The sequence below is a fragment of the Carassius carassius genome, chromosome 21 (genome assembly GCF_963082965.1).
Source record: "Carassius carassius chromosome 21, fCarCar2.1, whole genome shotgun sequence".
Taxonomy (NCBI): domain Eukaryota; kingdom Metazoa; phylum Chordata; class Actinopteri; order Cypriniformes; family Cyprinidae; genus Carassius; species Carassius carassius.
The window spans coordinates 32,587,193-32,606,610 of NC_081775.1; the positions used below are offsets into that span (position 1 = coordinate 32,587,193).

At 45.3% G+C, this 19,418-nt stretch overlaps 2 protein-coding genes across 3 annotated transcripts in view; both read left to right on the plus strand.

Moving 5' to 3' along the window:
* The first annotated feature begins 616 nt into the window (after nucleotides 1–616).
* Nucleotides 617–14,088, plus strand: LOC132098199 (transforming protein RhoA-like). Of its 2 annotated transcripts, none has more exons than XM_059504396.1 (5): nucleotides 617–639; nucleotides 12,865–13,069; nucleotides 13,141–13,261; nucleotides 13,332–13,462; nucleotides 13,694–14,088. In XM_059504396.1, the coding sequence occupies exons 2-5, from the start codon at nucleotides 12,914–12,916 to the stop codon at nucleotides 13,865–13,867; spliced, it is 582 nt and encodes a 193-aa protein (XP_059360379.1). In that variant the 5' UTR covers nucleotides 617–639; nucleotides 12,865–12,913; the 3' UTR covers nucleotides 13,868–14,088. The 2 variants fall into 2 exon arrangements, with proteins under 2 accessions (XP_059360379.1, XP_059360378.1); XM_059504395.1 differs by lacking the exon at nucleotides 617–639 and adding an exon at nucleotides 11,782–11,939.
* Nucleotides 14,089–16,528: 2,440 nt separating this feature from the next.
* Nucleotides 16,529–19,418, plus strand: part of zgc:112334 (uncharacterized protein LOC619199 homolog) — a 31,871-nt gene continuing 28,981 nt past the window's right edge. The window contains exon 1 of the mRNA XM_059504352.1: nucleotides 16,529–16,662. Within this exon, the coding sequence (XP_059360335.1) occupies nucleotides 16,621–16,662 (42 nt within the window). The 5' untranslated portion in view covers nucleotides 16,529–16,620. The remainder of the gene's footprint in view (nucleotides 16,663–19,418) is intronic.

Below are 19,418 nucleotides of genomic sequence, written 5' to 3' on the forward strand. Positions count from 1 at the left end.
CAATTAGTTTAACTATATATCATTATATTATTTACAATACACATATTTCAATTATATTTTAGGGGTGGACAACCCTCAGATGCGGGGGTCCGGACCCCCTCGACCCCCCCGCGATTTCCGCCTATGGCTGCAGGCGCACAAAATATGCCAATGAAAATACATGTTTATAGAAATTCTTCAACAGGGAGTATATATATATATATACAGACCCTGCCAGACACAAATTCACGGACGGGCATTTCATTTTTTTAGGGGGGTACAAATGAGATCACCCTCACTGCAATGCATAACATCATTAACTATGAATTTAATGGACAAAAAAACGAGGAAGAACTGACTTACCTCTCCATTGACGCAATACAACGGAGGAGTCGTAAAGACTGAAGCAGTCTAAACACACGTCACGGGGTTCGACTTCAACAAGTGGATTTTTTAAATGGCCAAATGAAAGAGAATTTTACTTGCCCGATCGGACAAGTAACCTCGCCCTATTAAAATGCTAATAACAATCACCAAAACGCGATAATAATTCTGCATTCTTTAGTCTCAATGACGACCGAAAGTGCATACTAATTACGCTAACGAGGCACTACTCCCTCACCAGGAGAAATTGAAACAAATGAGCACAGCAAACACAAAGTGAGTTAACAGTGTTAACAAAGTTAGTTAAAACAAATTTGGAGTTTTTAATAACATGATACCGTTGAGCAACATTACAGCACGATTGAAAATGTGACTGCGATTTCATATGACAGTTCACTGAACAACAAATTAATTTTAAGCAGAGACAGTTTATAAGAGACATGCCACTTCCTCAATCCTCAATTCAACTATATAAGGAAAAAGCCGTAACGGTAAAGATGGCGGTTGTGTGCACATGTCCCTGTCTGACAGGCCTGTCTGACAAACCTACGGCCTATCTCAAGCTAGTGTCTACTACAGCGACTCACAAATCAGGCAACCAACTGGACCTCATCTACACGCGCTGTTGCTATGTGGACAATCCTTCTGTTCCTCCACTGCACACCTCAGACCACTTCCTCATTACTGCTAACCTAGCACTTACTCCTGAAGTGCCTCACACTCCAACGCAGGTCACCTTTCGACGAAACCTACGCTCACTCTCTCCATCTCGCCTATCTTCTGTGGTTTCATCCTTGCTTCCTGCACTCTCTCAGTTCTCTGCTCTGGACACGAACAGCGCTACGGACACTCTTTGCTCCACTTTGACATCTTGCTGGGACAACTTTTGCCCACTGTTGTCTAGACCAGCACGCACCGCCCCATCTGCCCCCTGGCTGTCTGAGGTTCTCCGTGAACATCACTCTAAACTCAGGTCTGCAGAGAGGAAATGGCAGAAATCAAGAAACTCTACAGACCTCAGTGTGTTTCAGTCTCTCCTCTCTTCCTTCTCTGCAAATGTCTTCACGGCTAAAACATCCTACTACCACAACAAAATTAACAGCTGTTGTGACGCTCGGACACTCTTCAAGACTTTCTCTTCTCTTCTTAATCCGCCGCCACCACCTGCTCCATCGACTCTTACAGCGGACGACTTTGCAGTTTTCTTCACAAATAAGACAAGATCCATCAGTGACCAATTCTCCACACCGCAGACTGAGGACAACTTCACAATGACCGACGCACACTCTTTCTCCTCCTTCTCCCCACTCTCAGAGATGGACGTCTCCAAACTTCTCCTGTCCAATCATCCTACTACTTGTCCACTTGATCCGATCCCCACTCACCTCCTTCAAGCAATCTCTTCTTCAGTCATACCTTCACTTACTCACGTTATCAACTCCTCTCTTCAGTCTGGAACATTTCCCTCAGCATTCAAGCAGGCTCGGGTAAGCCCACTGCTCAAGAAACCATCTCTAAATCCAGCGCTTCTTGAAAACTACAGACCGGTATCCCTTCTTCCATTCATTGCAAAGACACTTGAGCGAGCTGTGTTCAACCAGTTTTCTATGTTCCTTGTACAGAACAACCTCCTGGACAGCAACCAATCTGGCTTCAAAAGTGGCCACTCAACTGAGACTGCTCTGCTCTTGGTTACTGAAGCCCTGCGACTAGCAAGAGCAGCTTCAAAATCCTCTGTACTCATCTTACTGGACCTTTCTGCTGCTTTTGACACTGTTAATCACCAGATTCTCCTGTCCACCCTCAGAAAGATGGGCATCTCTGGAACAGCACTCCTGTGGGTTAAGTCCTACCTCTCTGACAGATCCTTCAGTGTGTCTTGGAGGGGTGATGTTTCAAAGTCACACCACCTTGCTACTGGGGTTCCTCAAGGCTCAGTACTTGGACCACTTCTCTTCTCCATCTACATGACATCATTAGGATCTGTCATTCAGAAGCATGGCTTTTCTTATCACTGCTACGCTGATGACACCCAACTCTACCTCTCATTCCAACCAGATGAGCCGACGGTAGCTGCTCGCATTTCAGCCTGTCTGAGTGACATCTCTAGCTGGATGAATGACCATCACCTTCAGCTTAACCTTACGAAGACAGAACTCCTGGTGATTCCAGCTAACCCATTGCTTCATCACATTTTCTCTATACAGCTGGGCTCATCAACCATTACTCCTTCGAGGACAGCTAGAAACCTAGGAGTTGTGATGGATCATCAGTTAAGCTTCACCGACCACATTGCTACAACTACCCGGTCCTGCAGGTTTGCCTTATACAACCCGAATTCCGGAAAAGTTGGGACGTTTTTTAAATTTTAATAAAATGAAAACTAAAAGACTTTCAAATCACATAAGCCAATATTTTATTCACAATAGAACATAGATAACATAGCAAATGTTTAAACTGAGAAAGTTTACAATTTTATGCACAAAATGAGCTCATTTCAATTTTGATTTCTGCTACAGGTCTCAAAATAGTTGGGATGGGGCATGTTTACCATGGTGTAGCATCTCCTTTTCTTTTCAAAACAGTTTGAAGACGTCTGGGCATTGAGGCTATGAGTTGCTGGAGTTTTGCTGTTGGAATTTGGTCCCATTCTTGCCTTATATAGATTTCCAGCTGCTGAAGAGTTCGTGGTCGTCTTTGACGTATTTTTCGTTTAATGATGCGCCAAATGTTCTCTATGGGTGAAAGATCTGGACTGCAGGCAGGCCAGGTTAGCACCCGGACTCTTCTACGACGAAGCCATGCTGTTGTTATAGCTGCAGTATGTGGTTTGACATTGTCCTGCTGAAATAAACAAGGCCTTCCCTGAAATAGACGTTGTTTGGAGGGAAGCATATGTTGCTCTAAAACCTTTCTATACCTTTCAGCATTCACAGAGCCTTCCAAAACATGCAAGCTACCCATACCGTATGCACTTATGCACCCCCATATCATCAGAGATGCTGGCTTTTGAACTGAACGCTGATAACATGCTGGAAGGTCTCCCTCCTCTTTAGCCCGGAGGACACGGCGTCCGTGATTTCCAAACAAGAATGTCAAATTTGGACTCGTCTGACCATAAAACACTATTCCACTTTGAAATAGTCCATTTTAAATGAGCCTTGGCCCACAGGACACGACGGCGCTTCCGGACCATGTTCACATATGGCTTCCTTTTTGCATGATAGAGCTTTAGTTGGCATCTGCTGATGGCACGGCGGATTGTGTTTACCGACAGTGGTTTCTGAAAGTATTCCTGGGCCCATTTAGTAATGTCATTGACACAATCATGCCGATGAGTGATGCAGTGTCGTCTGAGAGCCCGAAGACCACGGGCATCCAATAAAGTTCTCCGGCCTTGTCCCTTACGCACAGAGATTTCTCCAGTTTCTCTGAATCTTTTGATGATGTTATGCACTGTAGATGATGAGATTTGCAAAGCCTTTGCAATTTGACGTTGAGGAACATTGTTTTTAAAGTTTTCCAAAATTTTTTTACGCAGTCTTTCACAGATTGGAGAGCCTCTGCCCATCTTTACTTCTGAGAGACTCTGCTTCTCTAAGACAAAGCTTTTATAGCTAATCATGTTACAGACCTGATATCAATTAACTAGATGTTCTCCCAGCTGAATCTTTTCAAAACTGCTTGCTTTTTTAGCCATTTGTTGCCCCTGTGCCAACTTTTTTGAGACCTGTAGCAGGCATTAAATTTTAAATGAGCTAATTAAGTGGATAAAAGTGTAAAATTTCTCAGTTTAAACATTTGCTACGTTATCTATGTTCTATTGTGAATAAAATGTTGGCTCATGTGATTTGAAATTCCTTTAGTTTTCATTTTATTATAATTTAAAAAACGTCCCAACTTTTCCGGAATTCGGGTTGTACAACATTAGGAAGATTAGACCCTTCCTGTCAGAGCAAGCAACCCAACTTCTTGTCCAAGCTCTTGTTCTCTCCAGACTGGACTATTGTAATGCTCTCCTGGCGGGCCTTCCTGCATGTACTGTCAAGCCTCTGCAATTGATCCAGAATACAGCAGCGAGGGTTGTCTTCAATGAGCCAGAAAAAGCTCACGTTACTCCTCTTCTCATCAGGTTACACTGGCTACCAGTAGCTGCTCGCATTAAATTCAAGGTACTGATGCTAGCCTACAAGACGACCACTGGCACGGCACCAACTTACCTAAACTCATTAGTTAAATCTTATGTGCCCTCCAGAAGTTTGCGCTCTGCAAGTGATCGACGCCTTGTGGTACCATCACAAAGAAGTTCAAAATCACTCTCACGGACCTTTTCCTGGACTGTGCCCAGCTGGTGGAATGACCTCCCAATCTCAATTCGTACAGCTGAGTCTTTACTCATTTTCATAAAACAGCTAAAGACTCATCTTTTTCGCCTGCACTTAACCAACTAACACTAGCACTTTTCCTTTTCTTGTCTTTTAATTTTATTAAAAAAAAAAAAAATCTACCTGTGCGTTCTATACTAGACTAACTGAGACTTGTCATGGCACTTGTATGCTGTTGTTGTTCTCTAGTTGACCTGACTGCTTCTATTGTTCTCATTTGTAAGTCGCTTTGGATAAAAGCGTCTGCTAAATGATTAAATGTAAATGTAAATGTACATGTCCCGCCCCTCCCACTGGAAAGCCAATCATCTGCTTTTAACAGTCAAGCCGGGAAACATTTAAGCCTATCGTCTGGTTCCACTGACGTATGCGCACAGTTGAGGAACCCTTGCGCATGCGTAGTAAAGGTATAACCTGTGGGAAAAAAGGTGTTTTAAACCTTATTTTGGGGCAAAGTCATAAAAATTTTTCAGCGATTTTTATCATATTTCACTGCCGTTTCTATACATGCTGTTTTTATGTCCCGGTGACCAGTGAAAGTGCAGTTCTGAATCTCTGCCCATTCATTTACATAGGAGCTGGTCTTGTTATTCTGAAATAGCTGCCCGGAGGCGTTGCCAAGATGGCGGCTGAGTGGCACGACTTGCCTGAAAGGACTTTGTTTTAAGTCACTTACATACCGGTATTACAGAATACCAGGAGCTCTTGAATGTTTCGCTTTAGGCCTTTTGCCTAAAGTTAAATCGCTGCTGCACTCTCCTGCCAACTTTGATGGTTTTTGATTAGAGAAACACCATATATATCACTGTATGGGAACACCCCTCAGTGTGACGAATGTCTGAAGCCCTATACCATCCCGCCAATCCTATTGGCCAAATAGCGCTTGGCACCACCCTACGCATGCGTACGCATCGTATACCTGAGTGCCACGCGCTATTTCGCTCAGATTTCATTCCTTCAGGAAAGCGAATCATCTGTGCCCTAAGGAAACCATCTCGCGTTCTCAGCAGTTTTTTCTTCGAGCAGTGTTTAACTCCTCTTCGCGGAAGCGATGAGTCAATGAAAGGTAAGAGCTGTATAATGGGTTTATCACGAGGAGGCACCATGAGAGGTTCGTTAGCACCCTCTCTACATGTTCTCTCCGTGATAGCCTACGGCTACAGTAAAAAAGAACCTGCGCTCTGGAGTGTATTTTCTATAGGTCGCCTCGCATCTAACTCCCACCGTTACGCTTCTGCGGTCGCCGAGGCGCCGCACGAGGTGGTGGTTTGGGGCGATTTGTGCGGCTTTGACTATGAATACAGTGATGCACTGGAGTTTTTCCACTTTGCTCGCTCTCCCCCACTCGAGCGTGTTAATCAGCAGATTTGCTTTTTCAAACTATGTTTGTCCACCGCGGCTTCGGACTCAGAGTAGGCTCTGGCCGGCACATGCGGTTCTCTCCCTCCGCGCGGACAAGTGGTAACCCGCGTGGTGGATAAACTATCCCCCCCCCCCGTGAGCCGCCACCCTTCTTCACGGACCTCCACCAAGAGGTTTCGAGGTCCTGGAAGCAGCCTTAATCAGTGCACGTCACAAACGCCACGGGTTTCGCCACCATTGCTGACATGGCGGACTGCTGTTATACAGCGATGTCGCTGTGAACTCTCTCTCTAGCCAAACGAATTGCGCTGAACTTGGCCGCGGCCTAAAGTCTCGTCGAAGGCGTGTCGAGTCACGTCTTATCTCAGCAAATTTACTTCACTTATGGCAGTTCTTAACGAGAAAGATATTACAACCGGAGGCTGTGAAAAAGCTGCGGGGGCAACAGATTTGGCGCTAAGTGCTACCAAACATACTGCCCGAGCAGTGAATCGTTCTATGACGGGGATGTTAACGGTCGAGCGCCACCTGAGACTATCTCTCCCGCGCTCTCAGTCTCTCGCGGCATGCGTGCGTCACTTCAAAGTGGGTCGCACAGTGACGGTGAGTTTGTGCCTCAGACTTTTAGGTCTAATGGCAGCGGCATCCCCTGTAATCCGTCTGGGCTTACTTCATATGTGCCCTTTTCAGTGGTGGACGACAAGCCAGAACATTTCACCCCGTTGTCTTCCGCATCGGACGATTTCGGTGACACAGAGGTGTGTTATGTCAAAAAGACAATGGATGTCAACCGAATTCCTTCTAGCTGGAGTTCGGCTGGGGATTTGTGCTTCCTGAGAGACTGTCACGACGGGCGCGTCTTTGACCGGCTGGGGAGCTGTTTGTCAAGTGCGCCGAGCTCACGGAGTATGGACAGCGACACAACGCAGTTGGCATATAAACAGGTTGGAATTACTGGAATTACTGTTTTTTCTAGCTCTCCAGTATTTCTCGAATCTGCTGATCAGCCATCATGTACTACTCAGGTAAGACAACATAGTGGTTGTGTCGTATCTGAATCATCAAGGAGGATTATGCTCTCGCCCCCTGTGCAGGCTGGCGAGAAATATTCTTCTTTGGTCTCAGAACAGATTTCTGTCGATCCGAGCGGTTCATGTCCCTGGACGTTTGAACTTCGGAGTGGTTTTGCTATCCAGACAGACTCTGGAGCAGGGGGAATGGAGGTTGCACCCCCAAACGGTGAGCCTTTTATGGCAAATATTTTGAGAAGCAAGAGTGGACTTATTTGTGTTGAGCATGACTACGCATTACCCGCTGTGGTTCTCCCTATGCCCTCCATCGCCACTAGGCTTGGATGCGTTAGCTCACAATTGGCCCAGAACCAGCTTGTATGCTTTCCCCCCGATTCATCTATTCCAGCGGTGTTATCCAGGATACGGCTGGACAGAGTGGAGCAGCTGCTGCTGGTGGCTTAGTGATGGCCCACACAACCGTGGTTTGCAGACCTGGTCAGTCTGTTAGCGGGCTCTCCAAGGAGATTCCCCTCAGACAGGACTTACTATCGCAAGCACAGGGAATGATTTGGCACCAAGGCCAGATCTATGGAAGTTGTGGGCGTGGCTTCTGAGCGGAGTGAGTTAATATGTCCCGGTGTGGCTTTATCCTCCCTCGAGAGTTGGGGATTTACAGGCTTTTTCTGTTTCGCCCTCATGCATGGAATTTGCACCAGGCTCTGTGAAAGTATTGCTGCGACCGAGGCCTAATTATGTCCCTAGGTCGCTTCGAACCCTTTTCACATTCAACAAGTGGTCTTGGAGGCTTTACCCTCTGTAGAGGCGGGGTCAGGAGATCTGAGTCTTTGCCCTGTCAGAGCGCTGAAGACTTATGTTGATTGAACAGCTCCATGGCGTGAGTCCGACCAGCTTGTCTGTTAGGACACAAAATAGAGGCCATGCTGTCACAAAGCAGCGCATGTCCCATTGGCTGGTGGAGACTATATCTTTAGCCTATGAGGCTCGCGGACTCGCTTCGCCCTCAGGAGTTAGAGCTTATTCCACGAGAGCAGTGGCTTCATCGCAAGCTTTCTCAGTGGTTCTTCTATATATGATGTCTGTGCTGCGGCAGGATGTTCCTCACCGAGCACTTTTGTCAAGTTTTACAGTCTGGATGTGAGGATGGCTCCTGGCTCCCGGGTTCTGTCCGCTTGAGCAGATGCTTTCCTTGGATTCCAACTATCAGGTACGTCAGGTGTGATGGTATAGGGTTCCCTTACGGTGACGTCACCGCAGCATCGAAGTGACCTATGAAAGGGAACATCTCGGTTACGTATGTAACCACGGTTCTCTGAATAGGGAACGAGATGCTGCGTTCCAGGCCGTTCCGTACCTTGATAGCATTTCTTCAGTTCATGAAATCGGAGCGGAATAGCGCGGCACTCAGGTCTACGATGCGTATGCATGCGTAGGGTGGTGCCAAGTGCTATTTGGCCAATAGGATTGGCGGGATGGTATAGGGCTTCAGACATTCGTCACACCGAGGAGTGTTCCCATACGGTGATGTCACCGCAGCATCTCGTTCCCTATTCAGGGAACCGTGGTTACATACGTAGGGTTTTTTTTTTTGGTAAAGAGGTTTAATTAGATTTCAATGGAGGACAGAGGGTACACCACACCACAGGCTTCAATGGAAAGTATTATTTTATTGACAATGTTCAATTTAGAAAAGTAGTCATAATGTGAAACAGCATTTAGTTCATCAAACATCAACTCATTACGCTCACTAGGAAAAACGGCGATACACAAGTGAAACTACAAACACGTCACTCCACTGCACTCTAGTGGTTAACCTCAGACCAGCACAGCACAATATAAATCGTGATCACACAGCAATCAAGTTTTTAAGTGGAAAATCAGCACGTCCCTAGTCCAGCATACACGAATTATAATGGCCGTAAACCTCAATCTTAAAATACAACATACACACTCACTTACACATGCTCACAATGATAATTAAAATATAGAACACTTCCCTGTTTCCACGACACAAGACCCCGACCCGGGGTCTAGGGAAAGGAATCAGCCGTGCCAGGCAGTCCAGAACAGCACGCGCTCTCCTTAGCGTTGTTCCCATCCCCACAATCACGGCAATTAATCACTGGTTCTGGCCTGAATTAGTCCTCTTTGGCCATCACAGCTCTCTTCGGAACTTATAAAGTGTCTTTGGACAAAAAAAAAGAGGTCTCTTTGGACAGCAAGGCTTTTAACCGCTCCTGGAACATGTGGCCAGCGCTCCTACCCCCCAGCCCCACTATTATCTAACTACACAGGTCGGTCTAGCTAGCTATCTTCGTTGCCGGACAAACCCTAACGGTCTCGAGCAACACAAAACGTCCCCTTTTCATTCCCGAGCGCGACAAGCCAGTCCCGTGCTGCCTCCTCTCCGCTTCTCTCACTCTCCTTAAATCTCCTCACTCCAGGTGAGATCAATTATCTCTTCCTTCAGGCCATCAATGAAATGTGCCGCAGAAAGTTTCAGATGAGCCGAACCACACCAGGAAGACAAATCTCCAGCGTTCATCACAATATATAACAATTTTTGGTTGGTTGTATTCAGGGGCGAAAATTTCATCTAAATGTTGGGGGGGACAATAAACATAACATTTCTCACGAGCAAGTTTTGAAGGGGACACCAATAAAACAGGCTAAATTGTACTTAAGAATATGGGTACAGAGAGGAAAGCCTTACTATTGCATGGAGACCGTTCCATTATCCTTCTTCTCAAAGTTTCTTTCTGGTTCAATGAAAAAGCTGACTAAATTGACGAAAACATTCTTCAAAACTATTTTTTTTTTGCAATGTTTTTTAAGTTGTTTACACAATCAAGCCACCAAAATACAATGGAATTTGAACTTAACTTCAACTTTTATTTATTTATATAGCACATTTAATAGCAATTTTGTTGCTTCACAGTTATAATTAAAACATGCATATATAAAAACATTTTCCATGCCTAGCAAAATGAAGGCATACACACTCTTAGACACACACCCTCACACAACTGTATAGTGAGATCCGTATAGACGTGAAAGACAGGGAAAAAACAAAAAAATAACAATTTATTACGTCAATGACTGATTTGTTCAAAAGGTGGATTCATTCAGTTAGGAAACACCTCCTCAGTGTGTTTCTCAAAGACACAATTAGTGCTGTTACTACTGTAGCTTAGTTTTCAAATTTTTTCGTTGGTGAAAGAGCTAAAACAGGCAATATGGTGCCTAAAATGCACTTAATATTAACTTCTTGTTTATTACATTTTTATAAAAATCTAAATCACATTTGTTATGCTAATATCTGGAGAAGAACTGCACTTTCAGTATGATGTTATATTAGATTAACTATATTAAATGAAATAAACTGACCAGTGGTGGCTCGTGAATTTTAAAATAGAGGAGGCAAACTAATTGTATTGGTCTGGGGATCCCTGCCAATTGTTATTATTATTATTATTATTTGCTTAACCACTTTAAAATGGCTTTTTGGCAGCTTTTAGTCAGAAACCATAAAGAAAATATATTCAATATCGTTGCTCATTATAAATACTTGGTAAATTATCAGCCCAGCCGCTCCGGGAGACGTTCAAACCATAGACTGAATAAAAACAGGTTCAAACTAATAGCACGTAATTTATGTCTCTATGATGGTTGGTTGATATTCCAGAAGGAAGGCTAGCCTCCTCTATGATGTTACTTTTCTCAGCACTCCTCAGCGCTGAAAGTGAACACTCGATGCTGATTGGTTCCCCTGGCCTCCCCCTCCCCTTCTCTTTCACTTAGCGGTTTTAATTACATCAGCAGATTCGGCACATTCGCGATAGAAAAGCGGAGCTTTCGTGTGATGGTATTACAACTGTGAAATTACAAACAAAAATATATACATTCTGAGACATGAACTGAAATAAATAATGAATTTTATTAACATTAAATCTTCCTCATTTTCACCTCAAAATTTGGGGGAACTGTGCCTCCCCTGCCTCACCCGACGAGCCGCCACTGAAACCAACTAAATCATAGTGAACGCGGGAAAATCTAAATGCGTACCCGCACTAATCTAATCTAACGTACAAGACTTGTATATGCGTACACCATGAGTGTGTAAGACGTTATTAAACAAGCTAGGTAAACGCCTGTATAAAACGCCTGTTAGAATCGCTAACAGCGCAGACTACATCGGTGACAAAAGTAAATTGGTACACAATAATATTTTTTGGACACGACTTATTAATGACTCAGCATCATCTATATTAAAGAGAAAATAATCACGTCATCCGATGTTTAATGTGAATAAAGTAAACTTGACATGGAGTTCCACAACAATTGTTTTCTCGCACTGGCCTTTGTGTGTGTGTGTGTGTGTGTGTGTGTGTGTATGTGTGTGTGTGTGTGTGTGTGTATTAACTATTGCGAAAACATCTGAGGGTTTTGAGAAAATTATTTTCATGATTTGTAATTTGTATGAAATGAATGAAAACGTAAAATCTGTTTAGGACAATCATTGTTAAGTTCTCAGATCACTCCGTGTTCACTATTTTGAGAATAGTGGCCTGAGATTGGAAATATGTGTCAAATCGATTGAGAAAAACTGTAAATTAACTGCTGGGAAGAGAACTGCGAGGACTCTTGACGCGTCCGCTGAGGACTCTTGTTTTGACACTTCCGCCTAGGACTCTTATTTTGACGGGTTGTTGTTCAATCGCCATCTTGGCTGGTTGTGTATGGCTTCCGGCGCGCGCACAGAAGCGACCCGGAAAACTCGATCCGAGTTGAACTGAAGGTGAGCTCGAATTTAATGCGGCTTTCTCTTCATTACGCTTTTGCTGAGAGATCAGCGACTGTTATTAAACTAATGTCGACTGAAAGAGTTCCATGTTTGGGGGTTTAAATGTCTTACTGACGAGACTCGCGCACTTCCGCTTGTGAATTAGCCTGTTAGCTTCGCATCATACAAATATATTTAAACTTTTAAAAGCACAAGTCGTGACAGCATGGACCTGTTAGTCACTTTTACTGTATTACCCTTTAAATTACTAAAATGATTTTGTTTTAATTTTGTTTTATGTTTTATTTTTAAATTCAATGTAAACGCAGCTAAAACGTTTCTATTCATCTTTAATAGTGGATTAGTATATATGATGTTTTCATGTTTATGTGAAGCTCTTACTGAAGACTCGGGTCACTCTCTTTATCAACTATATATATATATATACACACACACACACACATGTATGTATACGTGTGTGTTTGGGGCTGATTTAGATTTTGGCCACCGAAGATTATGAAAATACAATAATCAAGATAAAATGATTATTGTGCCCCATTCTGCCCCCTTTCCAGCGAGGTTTCTCAAAAAAAATTATAATTTCACGTGCAAATCAGTAAATCATGTAACTTTTGCCAAATTGGACATGCTTGATTAGAATTACTAATGTTTTTAAAAGTGCTAATAACTGCACTTATTAATGCAAAACAATAGTAATATTATTTACTGACACTGACTCGCCAACACTGATCTTTACTCTGGTTTGGAGCTTGGCGAGTGTTAATTTTACACCCTATGTATTAATATATATACACAAAGTACACAAACACACAGTATGTAAACAAACTTTCATTTTGAATGTGATTAAGCCCTAATATATATCAGTATAACGGTCAGCTGATTCCCTGATTGTGATCATGTGATGTTTGTTGTGCTCCAGCGAGTGGAGCGGTTCTCTGGTCTCGCGGGGTTTATAACGCGGCGCAGGAATGGCGGCGATCCGTAAGAAGCTGGTGATCGTTGGAGACGGTGCGTGTGGGAAGACCTGTCTGCTCATCGTCTTCAGTAAAGACCAGTTCCCCGAGGTCTACGTGCCCACCGTCTTCGAGAACTATGTAGCCGACATCGAGGTGGACGGCAAGCAGGTAAGCAGCGAGCGCTTCGTGAGGCTGCGAGGTGTGTTAGCGCTGTGCTAACGTTAGCGCGTGTGTTCCAGGTGGAGCTAGCGCTGTGGGACACGGCGGGTCAGGAGGACTACGACCGGCTGCGACCGCTCTCGTACCCAGACACCGACGTCATCCTCATGTGCTTCTCCATCGACAGCCCCGACAGCCTGGGTGAGTCTCGTGCTAACACCGCGCTCACGCTAGCCTCACGCGCACTGACCTCTGACCTCTCACCCCGCAGAGAACATTCCTGAGAAATGGACTCCGGAGGTCAAGCATTTCTGCCCCAATGTCCCCATAATTCTGGTGGGCAACAAGAAGGACCTGCGCAACGACGAACACACGCGCCGCGAGCTCATTAAGATGAAGCAGGTGCGTAGCTCCCGCTAGCACTAGCATCTACATTAGAGACCGATCTAACTGTACTTACTGGCTGAACATGTGGGACTTTTATTTTGAAAGCCCATTCTTCAGGTTTCAATAACAATAGTAAAACTAACTCAGTTTATTATGTATATGTGACCCTGGAGCATAAGAGGTCTGAAGCGGTGTCTTCTCTACTGTGTTGGTTTATAAAGCGGTTTGGTTTGGTCTCTCCCGCAGGAGCCCGTCAAGCCGGAGGAGGGCCGGGACATGGCCAACCGCATCTGTGCCTTCGGATACATGGAGTGCTCCGCCAAGTCCAAGGACGGCGTGCGGGAGGTGTTCGAGATGGCCACCAGGGCGGCGCTGCAGGCCCGCAAGGGCAAGAAGAACAACAAGTGCCTGCTGCTGTAGACAGACTTTTATTCCTTTTAACTGAATCAGTTCACCTAGTGTTGAGAGTTTATGTCAGTATTTAACGCACGCGAACACACAAATATGCAACAGCGACTTGGAGAAACAGCGCATCAGGACCAGGGTGTGCTGCACGCCGCGGACCAGACTTGAAATGCATTCTTTTGTCTTTCTCAATCAGAAAATTTGGTATGTTTGTGTATTAAAGCCTTTATAAGACACGTTTGCTGCTTTGTGTTTCTCCTGCCTTGAGGATCCGCCCTTTATTTCACACACCTTCAGTAGAAAATAAACATCACACACAGATCCTGCAAATAATGTTCCTGTGGAGAGATTCTCCCATGGGATTTAATAATGAGGCTTTTCCCTTTATGGGTGCATTTATTCTCTAACACAGTATTTTCATATTGTTCCTCATGGAATTTACACCAAACTTTAACAACATAATTAAAAAACTCTGAGAAACTTAAACTGTGAGCGTATTCTGGATATCATGAACGGTGTTGCCATGGGGATTTATTAAAATAACAGTAAAAAATTTAACAGATATATGACAAATTCTTCCATCAAGATACACTTACTGGAGAAGCAAAATGACAGAAGATGTGAAGTCTTGTCTTCTGAGAAACCGAACAAAATGAAGCCAGCTTCTGCTTAAAACAAGAACCAATATGTGACAAGGAGGTCTTAGTTCAAATGGAAAACAAATTAAGACACCCATTTGTTCTAGTTCTAAGCAAAATGTGTGTCTTGGAGGGGTGATGTTTCAAAGTCACACCACCTTGCTACTGGGGTTCCTCAAGGCTCAGTACTTGGACCACTTCTCTTCTCCATCTACATGACATCATTAAGATCTGTCATTCAGAAGCATGGCTTTTCTTATCACTGCTACGCTGATGACACCCAACTCAACCTCTCATTCCAACCAGATGACCCGACGGTAGCTGCTCGCATTTCAGCCTGTCTGAGTGACATCTCTAGCTGGATGAATGACCATCACCTTCAGCTTAACCTTACGAAGACAGAACTCCTGGTGATTCCAGCTAACCCATTGCTTCATCACAACTTCTCTATACAGCTGGGCTCATCAACCATTACTCCTTCGAGGACAGCTAGAAACCTAGGAGTTGTGATGGATCATCAGTTAAGCATCACAGACCACATTGCTACAACTACCCGGTCCTGCAGGTTTGCCTTATACAACATTAGGAAGATTAGACCCTTCCTGTCAGAGCAAGCAACCCAACTTCTTGTCCAAGCTCTTGTTCTCTCCAGACTGGACTATTGTAATGCTCTCCTGGCTCTTCCTGCATGTACTGTCAAGCCTCTGCAATTGATCCAGAATGCAGCAGCGAGGGTTGTCTTCAATGAGCCAAAAAAAGCTCACGTTACTCCTCTTCTCATCAGGTTACACTGGCTACCAGTAGCTGCTCGCATCAAATTCAAGGTACTGATGCTAGCCTAAAAGATGACCACTGGTACGGCACCAACATACCTAAACTCACTGGTTAAATCTTATGTGCCCTCCAGAAGTTTGCGCTCTGCAAGTGATCGACGCCTTGTGGTACCATCCCAGAGAAGTTCAAAATCACTCTCAAGGACCTTTTCCTGGACTGTGCCCAGCTGGTGGAATGACCTCCCAATCTCAATTCGTACAGCTGAGTCTTTACTCATTTTCAAGAAACATCTAAAGACTCATCTTTTCTTACAGCACTTAACCAACTAACACTAGCACTTTTCCTTTTCTTGTCTTTTCATTTATAAAAAAAAAAAAAAAACCTGGCTATGCGTTCTATACTAGACTAACTGAGACTTGTCATGGCACTTGTGTACTGTTGATGTTCTCTTGTTGACCTGACTGCTTCCATTGTTCTCATTTGTAAGTCGCTTTGGATAAAAGCATCTGCTAAATGATTCAATGTAAATGAAAAATCTTAATTTTGATCTATTTTTAGAGGATTTCACTTATCTTTTAAAGGCTCAAAAATCATCCTCTCCGCTCTGCTTTAGAGAAAAGACTTCCAGCCGAACACAATCAATAAGAAATGTCTATTGAACACCACCCAGACCTGGACACAGACAGACTATAAACACCTGCTACATGTCCAGGCTAAATAAGACTCAAAACCTGACTGGCTAAACTAGTCTGGCGTGGAGCATGCTGGGAAATGTAGTCATACATTGTCAAACAATTCAGTTAAAAGCCATATACTATCATCTATATATTTTTAGAAATAATAAGAAACTTTGTTTTATTACAGGTATGTACTGTGTTTTATTGTTACAGTGCTGAAGAAAAAACTGATAGAAAATTTGAATGGTTTCCACTACAAATACCATTACAAACATTACAAACCATTAGCTTTTAACCATTAAAAATGGTTTTCTGTAGTGTGTTTTGGGACATATTCCATTAGGATGTAGAAAGTCTCATTATAACCAGTAAAACCATTATAAGTTCTGCTATGTATGTATTGTTTTTTTCAGCAGGTTATTAAAGGCTGAAAATGGCAAAAGTAGCAAATGTGTGTAAATTTCAAGTGTTTGGACACTCCTGCAGACAGACTGTGTGTGTGTGTGTGTGTGTGTGTGTGTGTGTGTGTGTGTGTGTGTGTGTGTGTGTGTGTGTGTGTGTGTGTGTGTGTGTGTGTGTGTGTGACCCTCACATAAGGCGAGGATTATGAGTATAGGATAATATAATAATCACACAGTTGGCTGAAGAGTGTGTTGGGATTCGCTCGCAGGGCGTCAGGATGCCGGAGTTTGATGTGATTGTTCTGGGAACCGGACTGAAGGTAAGAAACATTCACATCCTGGTCTGAGATCAGAGTAGATCAGGGACCAGTGTATAAACTGCTTAGACTAGTCTTAAAAAGCTAGTCAGCTCATTTTTTTCCTCTTCAAGACCGGTCATGAATTTAAATTCAGCTGCAAGAAGATATATTGTTTTAATCTGAATGTGAAAAGTAAGACCGCTTGTCTATTGAAAACACAGTCTGAACACAGTGAATATGTGACTATGAGGCTATAAAACCAGACGGAGCTCCAGAGTCTGTACAGCAGATAATCTCAGCTCAGCTTCAGAGCGATCACTGGATCTGTGTGTGATGACCAGTGTGTGATGACCGGTGGTCTGTGTGTGATGACCGGTGTGTGATGACCGGTGGTCTGTGTGTGATGACCAGTGTGATGACCGGTGGTCTGTGTGTGATGACCGGTGTGTGATGACCGGTGGTCTGTGTGTGATGACCAGTGTGTGATGACCGGTGGTCTGTGTGTGATGACCAGTGTGATGACCGGTGGTCTGTGTGTGATGACCGGTGGTCAGTGTGTGATGACTGGTGGTCTGTGAGTGATGACCAGTGTGTGGTGATCGGTGGTCTGTGTGTGATGACCGGTGGTCTGTGTGTGATGACCAGTGTGTGATGACCGGTGGTCTGTGTGTGATGACCAGTGTGATGACCGGTGGTCTGTGTGTGATGACCGGTGGTCAGTGTGTGATGACCGGTGGTCTGTGAGTGATGACCAGTGTGTGGTGATCGGTGGTCTGTGTGTGATGACCGGTGGTCTGTGTGTGATGACCAGTGTGTGATGACCGGTGGTCTGTGTGTGATGACCAGTGTGATGACCGGTGGTCTGTGTGTGATGACCGGTGGTCAGTGTGTGATGACCGGTGGTCTGTGAGTGATGACCAGTGTGTGGTGATCGGTGGTCTGTGTGTGATGACCGGTGTGTGATGACCGGTGGTCTGTGTGTGATGACCGGTGGTCAGTGTGTGATGACCGGTGGTCTGTGAGTGATGACCAGTGTGTGGTGACCGGTGGTCTGTGTGTGATGACCGGTGTGTGATGACCGGTGGTCTGTGTGTGATGACCGGTGTGTGATGACCGGTGGGCTGTGTGTGATGACCGGTGGTCAGTGTGTGATGACCGGTGGTCTGTGTGTGATGACCAGTGTGTGGTGATCGGTGATCTGTGTGTGATGACCGGTGGTCTGTGTGTGATGACCAGTGTGTGGTGATCGGTGGTCTGTGTGTGATGACCAGTGGTCTGTGTGTGATGACCAGTGTGTGATGACCGGTGGTCTGTGTGTGATGACCAGTGTGTGATGACCGGTGGTCTGTGTGTGATGACCGGTGGTCAGTGTGTGATGACCGGTGGTCTGTGAGTGAGGACCAGTGAGTGATGACCGGTGGTCTGTGTGTGATGACTGGTGTGTGATGACCGGTGGTCTGTGTGTGATGACCAGTGGTCTGTGTGTGATGACCGGTGTGTGATGACCAGTGGTCTGTGTGTGATGACCGGTGTGTGGTGACCGGTGGTCAGTGTGTGATGACCGGTGGTCTGTGTGTGATGACCGGTGTGTGATGACTGGTGGTCTGTGTGTGATGACTGGTGTGTGATGACCGGTGGTCTGTGTGTGATGACCAGTGGTCTGTGTGTGATGACCGGTGTGTGATGACCGGTGGTCTGTGTGTGATGACCAGTGTGTGGTGATCGGTGGTCTGTGTGTGATGACCAGTGGTCTGTGTGTGATGACCAGTGTGTGATGACCGGTGGTCTGTGTGTGATGACCAGTGTGTGATGACCGGTGGTCTGTGTGTGATGACCGGTGGTCAGTGTGTGATGACCGGTGGTCTGTGAGTGAGGACCAGTGAGTAATGACCGGTGGTCTGTGTGTGATGACTGGTGTGTGATGACCGGTGGTCTGTGTGTGATGACCAGTGGTCTGTGTGTGATGACCGGTGTGTGATGACCAGTGGTCTGTGTGTGATGACCGGTGTGTGGTGACCGGTGGTCAGTGTGTGATGACCGGTGGTCTGTGTGTGATGACCGGTGTGTGATGACCAGTGGTCTGTGTGTGATGACCGGTGTGTGATGACCAGTGGTCTGTGTGTGATGACCGGTGTGTGGTGACCGGTGGTCAGTGTGTGATGACTGGTGGTCTGTGTGTGATGACCAGTGTGTGGTGATCGGTGGTCTGTGTGTGATGACCAGTGGTCTGTGTGTGATGACCGGTGTGTGATGACCAGTGTGGTGATCGGTGGTCTGTGTGTGATGACCAGTGTGTGATGACCAGTGTGGTGACCGGTGGTCAGTGTGTGATGACCGGTGGTCTGTGTGTGATGACCGGTGTGTGATGACCGGTGGTCTGTGTGTGATGACCGGTGGTCTGTGTGTGATGACCAGTGTGTGGTGATCGGTGGTCTGTATGTGATGACCAGTGGTCTGTGTGTGATGACCGGTGTGTGATGACCAGTGTGGTGATCGGTGGTCTGTGTGTGATGACCAGTGGTCTGTGTGTGATGACCGGTGTGTGATGACCAGTGTGGTGATCGGTGGTCTGTGTGTGATGACCAGTGTGTGGTGACCGGTGGTCTGTGTGTGATGACCAGCGTGTGATGACCGGTGGTCTGTGTGTGATGACCAGTGTGTGATGACCAGTGGTCTGTGTGTGATGACCAGTGTGTGGTGACTGGTGGTCTGTGTGTGATGACCAGTGGTCTGTGTGTGATGACCAGTGTGTGGTGATCGGTGGTCGGTGTGTGATG

What these genes read in the sequence shown, in the direction of transcription:
- LOC132098199 (XM_059504396.1), top strand. Translation starts at nt 12,914, where the DNA reads ATGGCGGCGATCCGTAAGAAGCTGGTGATCGTTGGAGACGGTGCGTGT. An exon ending in TCGAGGTGGACGGCAAGCAG is followed by an intron (nt 13,070 to 13,140) that starts GTAAGCAGCGAG and finishes CGTGTGTTCCAG; the next exon opens with GTGGAGCTAGCGCTGTGGGA. An exon ending in AGCTCATTAAGATGAAGCAG is followed by an intron (nt 13,463 to 13,693) that starts GTGCGTAGCTCC and finishes TCTCTCCCGCAG; the next exon opens with GAGCCCGTCAAGCCGGAGGA.